The sequence below is a fragment of the Solanum dulcamara genome, chromosome 3, assembly GCF_947179165.1.
Source record: "Solanum dulcamara chromosome 3, daSolDulc1.2, whole genome shotgun sequence".
Lineage (NCBI taxonomy): Eukaryota > Viridiplantae > Streptophyta > Magnoliopsida > Solanales > Solanaceae > Solanum > Solanum dulcamara.
The window spans coordinates 3,027,748-3,037,343 of NC_077239.1; the positions used below are offsets into that span (position 1 = coordinate 3,027,748).

The 9,596-nt window shown below is 35.9% G+C and overlaps 1 protein-coding gene across 1 annotated transcript; it reads left to right on the forward strand.

Annotated features, from left to right (window-relative positions):
* Window positions 1–6,751: 6,751 nt before the first annotated feature.
* On the forward strand, window positions 6,752–9,391 carry LOC129882156 (pentatricopeptide repeat-containing protein At2g33760-like). The gene has a single exon (XM_055956332.1). It carries the CDS (start codon window positions 6,951–6,953, stop codon window positions 8,808–8,810), a length of 1,860 nt encoding a protein of 619 aa, XP_055812307.1. The 5' UTR covers window positions 6,752–6,950; the 3' UTR covers window positions 8,811–9,391.
* The last annotated feature ends 205 nt before the right edge of the window (window positions 9,392–9,596 follow it).

Genomic DNA, 9,596 nt, shown 5'->3' on the forward strand with positions numbered 1-9,596 from the left:
TATCTTGCACGACTTCTAGGTCTATTTAGTCCTTTTCCAAGACTTTTAAGCCTATCCTAAGTTGTTGTTGGGTGTTTTGAAGGAATATATCATTCCTCTAACTAGTTTTGCCCTCATAATATCATCTCAAGACTCTTTCTCCTACAAGACTCCATTGAAGGATCAACTAGGGTTTGTAATTCTTCTATTAATTTTTAAGCTTCAATCAAGAAATCCATCCAACGTATGTGGGGATTGATTCATGGGTTCCTTTCACCCATGGAGTCCCAACGTTTTCTCAAGGTTTTCTTCAAAAAATCTATTGTCTATTAACCCTAGTTTTGATGAATTGCATTGGGTTATTTCAATTTCATTTTTAGATGTTCTTTATGATCGTTATCAACATGTTTCTATTTGAATTTCATGATTTCAAGTTGAATTATGAATGTCCATGCATAAAGTTACTTTCAATTATGATTATGACATTCAATGAGGATTTACATGAGTTTTGATTATGAGTTCAATGATTTCAAAAGACAGCTTTTATAAACGAAGTTGAGATTATGATTTAATGATAAAAGTTATAATGATGGTCAATTATGATATAAGAAAGTTATTATTGCCTGATAAGTACAATTTTCACACAATCATGTTTAAGATGGTGATAAGGATAATTCGCACCGAAGCTTATGGATTCCTATGAATCACTAAAGTTAAGAAACTACTCTAATGATTATTTTCATGATGAAGTTAATGATGATACTTCTATGTTTTTAATGAATTCAGTTGGGATATTGACTAAGCACCGAGAGGACTTATAGGAGGGGTTCGGTCCGATAATGTAGTTAGTTATCCAAAAAAATTCTAGTAGCAACCTAAAGTCCTAAACTATGTTGCCGACGTAGGTTGCCTTCATGGCTTAGCTAGTGGATCCACATATAGCTATTGAGTTAAAGTTGTTTCTCATAGAGTCTACAATGGCAAGAAGCCTATCTCTTCTCGATGTGGGAGTTGCATCGAATTCTATGTTATAGCTCGTATGGTCTTAAAATGTCGGTTAAAGGTCTTATGCTACACAAGTTGAATGCTAAGATATAAGATTTAATATGAAGTTTTATGATGCATTGACCATAATTATTTTTTATATGTTTTAAATGCTTTTAACTTTTACTCATGTTTATTATGTTGGTCATGCATCTTATGTCATATTGCTCACATTCCTTTTACATGTTGATGTATACCTCACATATTTAGTACCTTCTATGTACTAACACATATTTTGCCTACATTGTCTTATAATGTAGGGACGGACGACACTCACGATCATCCTATTCGTGTCTAAAGTTACTTTAGTTTCCAAGAGTTAGCGAGTCCTCATTCATCGAGGACATGACTTTTCTTTTTACTTGACTTGTTGTCTTATGATTCGGGTGAGCTAGAAGCTTGTCCTAAGCCACCATCAAGGTCTAGATTAGAGGCATGTTTAGATGTTTTAAATTGATATAAGTCTATTTTTGGATATTGGGATTGATTTACTTTCCTCGACTTTTATGATTGAGTTGACCCTTTCGCTTATCGTATTATGTTCTTTACCTTATGTATGTTTAATGATATGTCAAGAGGCTTGGTTGGTGTCCTTCGGGGTTTCGATCGTCGTGTTATAACTAGATCCTAGGTCGGATCGTGACAAGTATGTGTAGCCTTGGAACGATTCATGGCGAATTAATGACATTTAGGATCGCACAAGAAAAATTAAGCGATTTAATGTAAAAAAATTGAAACCTTTATGAGACCCTCTATATGTACCCAGGGAAGGAGTACGTGTAGAGTCAGCACGATTCACGGCGCATTGCATTTTGGGTCCGCACAAAAGTAATTAAGAAATTTTAAAAATTTTCGTGTGTGTTAGCTCATGAATATTTTGGTGATATCACTTTCGGTTAATTTTTTTTTCAAAACCTTTATGAGACCATCCATAAGTATCCGGGAAGTAGTACGTGTAGCCTCGACATTATTCACGACGTATTTATTGCATTTTAGGGGTGCATAAACATAATTAGAAAATTTTCTCATTTTTCGTGTGTTAATGCCTATGAATATTATAGTGTTATGACTTTCGTTCATTTTTTTTCGAAACTTTTATGTTACCTTATGTAAGTATTTGAGGGAGCAGTATGTGTAGACTCGGCATGATCCACGATGTATTAATGACATTTAAGGGCCGCACAAATGAAATTATGCAATTTTTTTATTTTTTGTATGTTAGCCCATAAATATTTTGGTGATATGACTTTCCGTCAATTTTTTTTTAAAATCTTTATTGGACCCTGTAAGTATCCAGAGAAGCAGTACGTGTATCCTGGACACGATCAACCACATATTCATTGCATTTAAGGGCTGCACAAGATGAATTAGGTGATTTTTCATTTTTCGTGTGTTTTAGCTCATGAATATTTTAGTGATAGACCAAAGTTTTTTAGAAAATCTTTATGGGATCCTTCGTAAATATTCGAGGGATCAGCATGTTTAGCTTTGACATGATCCACAACGTATTCATATTATTTAGTGGTTGCACAAGCAAAATTCGTCGATTTTCTCATTTTTCGCATGTGTTAGCCCATGAATATTTTGATGACATTACTTTCGATCAATTTTTTTTGAAACTTTTGTTTGATCCTCAGTAACTATCCGGGGGAGAATTACGTGTAGACTCGCAAATATAACGGCATATTCATAGCATTAAGGGGCCACAAAAGCGAAATTAGGCGATTTTCTCATTTTTCGTGTGTCTTAGCTAATGAATATTTTGGTGATATTGTTTTCGGTTAATTTTTTATGAAATCTTTATGGAACCCTCCAAAATTATCCGAAGGAGCAGTATGTGTAGCCTCGGTATGATCCACATCATATTTATAGCATTTAGGAGTCGTACAATCTGAATTAGGGGATTTTCTCATTTTTCTTGTATGGTAACCCATGAATATTTTGGTAATATAATTTTCGGTCTATTTTTTTTCCAAAAAATTTAAAGGACCCTCCATAAGTACTTGGTGAGCAGAATGTGTAGCTGCGGCATAATACATGGTGTATTCATAGTATTTTGGGGCCACACAAGCGTAATTAGGTGATCTTCTCATTTTTCGTGTGTGTTAGCCCATAAAAATTTTGGTGATATAAATTTCGGTTAATATTTTTTAAAATATTTATATGACCCTTTGTAAGTACACGGGGGAGAAGTACATGTAGTCTCAGCAGGACCCACAGCATATTCATAGCATTTAGAGGCTGCACAAATGGAATTAGGCGATCTTCTCAATTTTCGTGCGTGTTATCCTATTAATATTTAACTGATATGACTTTCGGTCAATGTTTTTTTGAAATCTTTATGGAGACCTCTGTAAGTACCCGAGGGATCAGTATATCTAGCCTCGGCATGATCCATGACGTATTTATAGCAATTAGGTTTCACACAAGCAAAAATAGACAATTTTTTCATTTTTCGTGTGTGTTAGCCCATTAATATTTTGGTAATATTATTTGCGGTCAAATTTTGTCAAAATCTTTGTGGGACCCTCCGTAAGTACCCGAGGAAGAAGTGCGTGTAGCCTCACCACGATCCACATCATATTCATAGCATTTAGGGGTCGTACAAGCGGAATTAAGCAATTTTCTTATTTTTCGCATGTGTTAACCATGAATATTTTTGTCATATGACTTTTGATCATATTTTTTGAAACCTTCATGTGACCTTTCATAAGTTTTGGGGGAGCAGTACGTGTAGTTTCGGCACAATCCGCGGCATATTCATAGTATTTAAAGAAACCTTTATGTAGTTTAGCCCATAAATATTTTGGGGATACAAGTTTTGGTCAATTTTTTTCCAAAATCTTTATGGGATCCTCCTAAAGTACCCGGTGGAATAGTACGTGCAGTGGAGGAGCCAAAATTTTCGTCAAGGATGTTCATACTTTTGGACAGGTAAACAAATAAACTGATATTTTGAACGAAGCTAAAAAAAATTAAACAAAACACCTAAGTCTAAACTTGAATCCAAGCCACTAAGGCAACTTTGAACAACCTTAACCATTTAGGTATCTTTCTTTACTATGTTAAGGGTGTTCAACAAGTAGTATATATTCAAAAATATCGATAGTTAACATATATACTCGCAAAAAATTTCGACAAAATTTTTTCATCTGACCACCCTTGCTAAGGTGTAGCTCCGCCCCTGAGTATGTGTTGGCTCGACACAATCAACGACATATTTATATCATAGATATACACTTATTATATACGACTATTATAATACCCCATAAGTCAAAGGTTGGAAACAAGGAGAAAAGTCTCAAAATTTTGAACCTATTCAGGTGAACGAGTCCCTCTACGGCTCGTAGAGTTGAGTCGTAGAGTGACCCTTCGAGCAAAGTTGAAGTTTCCCTCAGGAGAGGTTCTACGGCTTGTCGGGATGAGTCATCCTCAATATGACGGGTCGTAGAAAGTCCTCTTAAACCAAGTTCAGAGGCCAAGTTTCAAAAATCCCTTAGGGCCAAGTCTGCGAACTTGCAGGACGGTGTCGTAGAAATAAGGGCGGGTCGTAAAGACCACCCGTCACAAAACTTCAAAGACTAGTATATTTGCAGGTTTTCAGCCTGCAGGACGAGCTTTAAGAATGGACCATTTTTGAGATAACGGGTCGTAAACATTGGTTGTTCACAAACTTTAGAGACCATGTTCTCAAGCCCCTTTCTCAGACCTGCCGGACGAGTCGTTTAGAAGAGTCGTTATCTCAAAGACGACTAGTATAAAGGGGTCCGTAGGGTCAACTTTCAGATTTTAATGAAGGGCAATTATGTCTTTTTCAAAGTTTGGTTCAATGAACCTAGACACTTTTATGGCCAAGTTCAAAGTCTATAAATACTCTATTCTTCAAAATCCTCTCCTATTCAATTCATTCTCTCAAAATTCCCAAGGAAAGAACTCAAAAGGTCTCTCAAGATTTCTCTCCAAATTCAAGCTAGGTTTTCCATATTTCTTCAAGGTTTCTTCTCAATTCTAAGTGATTTCAAGCAAAGTATGTGGGGATTAATTCATGGGCCTTTTTCACCCATGAAGCCCCAAGGTTTTCTCAAAGTTTCTTTCAATTTCAATTGATTATGAATCCTAGTTTTGATAAATTGCATTGGGCTGATTGGATTTCATTTTTAAATGTTATCAATTATCTTTATATGCATGTTCTTATATGAATTGCATGATTTCAAGTTGAATTATAGATGCCCATGAATAAAGCTATGATTATGAAGTAAAGATGATTTTATGAGTTAATAATGAGTTAAATGATATATAAAAATAGTTTTCAATGAGTTACAGTTAAGATTATGATTTTAAAGTTAAAGATTGAGATAATGATCAGAGTTAAGATCATTAGATGTTTTGAGATGGTGATAAGGACAATTCTCACCGAAGTTATAGATTCTTATTAATCACCAAGTTAGATGAGCTATTCCTAAATGTTTTGAAGATGGATTGCTAGGCAATTACTATCTTTCCCTACTATGTTATGATCATGTTTTATGAGTTTTCATTGGGATATTGACTAAGCACCGAGATGACTTCTAGGTGGGGTTCGGTCGGATAACGCAGTTGGTTATCCAAGGGAATCATAGTAGCAACCTAAAGTCTCAAACTACGTTGCCTACGCAGGTTGCCTTCACGGCCTACCTAGTGGATCCACATAGCCTAGTTGAGTTGAGTTGAGTTATCTTCGAGTATGCCCTGACAAGGTAGCCTCAGTTGTTTCGATACAAGATTCATCGACCTATCTCAATGCAGGAGTCATTGGATTCCATAAAGTAGCTCGCATAATTTAGTTGTCGGTTAAAAGTCTTATCCCACACAAGTTCAAGTTCAAGTTAAGCTATGAGATGTCAAGTTATGAGTTGAAAGTTGAAGTTTTTTGATATGCATTGACCAAGAGTTTCTTATATTTTAAATTGCTTTTAAGCTATATTCATGTTCATTATGATTGATCATGCATCCTATGGCATATTGATATGTTCTTTTACTTGTTCATGCATACCTCACATACTTAGTACATTCAAACGTACTAATGCATATTTTGCCTACATTGTCTCATAATGTAGGGCCGGACGACATTCACGACTACCCCGCTCGTGGCTAGAATTTTTAGATTTTCAAGGAGTTGGTGAGTCCTCATTCTACCGAGGACAAGACTTTGATTCATGTTACTATTGTTAGACATTTCTTCTATTGTTAGGGTGAGCTAGGAGCTTGTCCTAAGCCCTCGTCAAAGGTTAAACTAGAGGCAAGTTTATACGTTGTATGGTGTAGTCCCTTTGGACATCTATTGTGTCGATTTCCCTAAGTCTCATTCCCTACTTATGATTACTTCCGATTATATTATTTTTTACCTTATGTATGCTAAGATGGCTTATGGTTGAGGTCCTTTGCATGCCGATCGTCGTGTTACGACTAGGCCCTAGGTCGGGTCGTGACAACTATACACATATTATACATAAAGAATGTGATTGAAATGAAGAAAAAAATCATGCCAGGAGAATTTATGTGTAATTTAGCAAAACAATATGAATTTTCGTAGATATAATCTTATAATACATATGAAAAATATCAAATTCATGAATTCGTGTTTCATGAGCCCGAAATGCCAAAATAATCGACTTTAGTTGTTACGAAGCGATGAGTATTAGTCACAAAAAATGATCAAATTCATGAATTCAAATTTCATGATCACAATACACCAAATTTCAAGTCAATCAAAGTTTGTCAATCAAATTCACGAAATCAACATGTACTACGTAGACAAAAAAAAAATAACCAAATTCATGAATTCGCAAGCAATGAGTACTTTCAAGCCACACAGAGTCCATCAACCAAATTCAACTCCATATATGAACTAAAATTTCAAGAAACATTAACCACCATTGCCAAATTCAATGTTCAAATCCAAAACCCCAAAGATTTTTCCTTCCAAATATGCAATACTTTGTTATTCTTCATCCCCATCCAACACTCATCATCATCAATTACTTATTGAACAAACACCAATTTCACAATTTTGTCATTATTTAGATCCAAGATTCTATCTTTCTCAACTTATAAAGTGTAAAAATCTTCATCAAGTAAAACAAGTTCATGCTCAAATAACAACTAATGGGTTTCTTGAAAAAAATCAAATTGTTTCTAACAAACTCTTATACATATATTGTATGCATAAGTCTTTAGATGATTCTTATGCTTTGTTTTGTGGGTTTAGTGAGAAAAATGCTGTTTCTTGGAGTGTTATGGTTGGTGGGTATGCTAAAGCTGGTGACTTTATGAACTGTTTAAGGACTTTTAAGGAGTATTTAAGATCTGAGGTTAAACCAGATAGTTATACTTTGCCTTTTGTGATAAAAGTTTGTAGAGATACAATGGATCTACAAATGGGTAGATTGATTCATAATGTTGTTTACAAATGTGGGTTGCTGTTAGATGATTTTGTTGTTGCAGCACTTATTGATATGTATTCAAAATGTAAGGTAATTGGGGATGCAAAGGAGCTGTTTGATAGAATGCCTAAGAGGGATGTTGTGACTTGGACTGTTATGATTGGGGCGTGTACGGAGTGTGGGGATCCAAATGAGGCTTTAGTTTTGTTTGATCAAATGAGAGAGGAAGGAGTTGTCCCGGATAAAGTCGTTGTGGTAAATGTTGTTAATGCTTGTGCAAAGATAGGGGCAATGCATAAGGCTAAGGTAGTACATGAATATATAGTGAAGAACAAGTTTTCGTTCGATGTTATCTTGGGGACAGCGATGGTTGACATGTATGCTAAATGTGGATCGGTTGATGTTGCAAGGGAAGTGTTTGATGGTTTGAGGGAAAAGAACGTTATAACTTGGAGTGCGATGATAGCAGCTTATGGTTATCATGGCCAAGGAATCAAAGCTGTTGATATGTTCCCTACGATGTTAAGGAAGGGGATATTGCCTAACAAGATCACATTTGTTTCTCTTTTATATGCTTGTAGTCATAGTGGGCTGGTTGAAGAAGGTAAACGACTTTTCAATTCTATGCAGAAAGAGTACGGAGTGAAGCCTGATATCAAACATTTTACTTGTATGGTAGACCTCTTGGGCCGTGCTGGGAAAATTGACGAGTCATTAAAGTTAATAGAGGATATGGCTGATGAAAAAGATGAAGGGCTTTGGGGGGCTTTACTTGGAGCATGTAGAATTCATGGCCATGTAGAGCTTGCCGAAATGGCAGCAAAATCCTTGATTGAATTGCAACCCGATAACGCAGGGCACTATGTCTTGCTATCAAATATATATGCTAAAGCAGGTAAATGGCAGGACATGGCCAAGATCAGGGAATTAATGAGCCATCAGAAATTGAAGAAAATCCCCGGTTGGACATGGATTGAAGTTGATAACAAGATTCACCGATTCAGTGTTGGAGACCACACCCATCCTCGATCGAAAGAGATCTACGAGAAGTTAAAATATCTTATCGAGGAACTAGAGATTTCTGGTTATGTTCCGGATGCAAACTTTGTGTTGCATGATGTTGATGAGGAACTTAAGCTTGGAAACCTATTCTCTCATAGTGAAAAGTTGGCTATTTCATTTGGCCTCATAAGCACACCTGAACAATCCATTATTAGAATTATGAAGAACCTTAGAGTATGTGGAGACTGCCACACATTCTGTAAGTTTGTTTCTCAGGTTACAAGTAGGGTGATCGTTGTCCGTGATGCAAATCGATTTCACCACTTTAAAGAAGGTGCCTGTTCTTGCAAAGATTACTGGTGATTGGCTTTGTTCCAGTCTTATGAGGTGAATGATATGTTGTAATGCTGCTGGGTGTGTGTCAAATAGTGCATTTTTTGGAGGATCCAACGCGGGTGCAACAATATTTTTGGAGAGTCCGAGCAACATAGGATGAGAGAGGGATAAAGAAAGTGGACAAAACAGACTCACATTTCTCATCAAATGTATGCGTGAAAAGAATCATATTGAAAACACTCCTAACCCAACCCCTTCGTTCGTAGATCCTTTGTATTATAAGTGATCTGAGCCTGCCTGCAACGAGCCTCCCAACAAGACAAGTGGAGTTGGTGAGCCGTATGATGGACAACTCTATCCTGCGGTTCAGAGAAGACTCCATTGTTAGTTAGTACCCTCTTGGTTTTGGGTGGACATTTTTCACTCTATTTTATTAGATACACTTAAAGAAAATAATATTTTTTTTATATACCAAAGACTTTGATCTATATGAACCATGGATCGTGATGAGTCGTTATTACTAGCATATGGTCTCTGGGAAAAGTATGTGCTGGATCATTGTTAAACTAAATCTAAGCAGTAATTAATGTCATTGCTCATTGAAATATATGGCCTATTATTTTTACACTGCCTTCTACAACCTTAATTATATCGCCTACATTTTCAGAAAATCAGTTAAAATCTTGATTTTCTATTTCGTGATATTGAAACGTTGAGAAAAGAGATGTTATTAATGAAAATGCAATGAATATTGGTACACAGTTCTTGGCGCTCGGCCTGGCCAAGTTTGGTGTCTAACAATGTCAATTGACT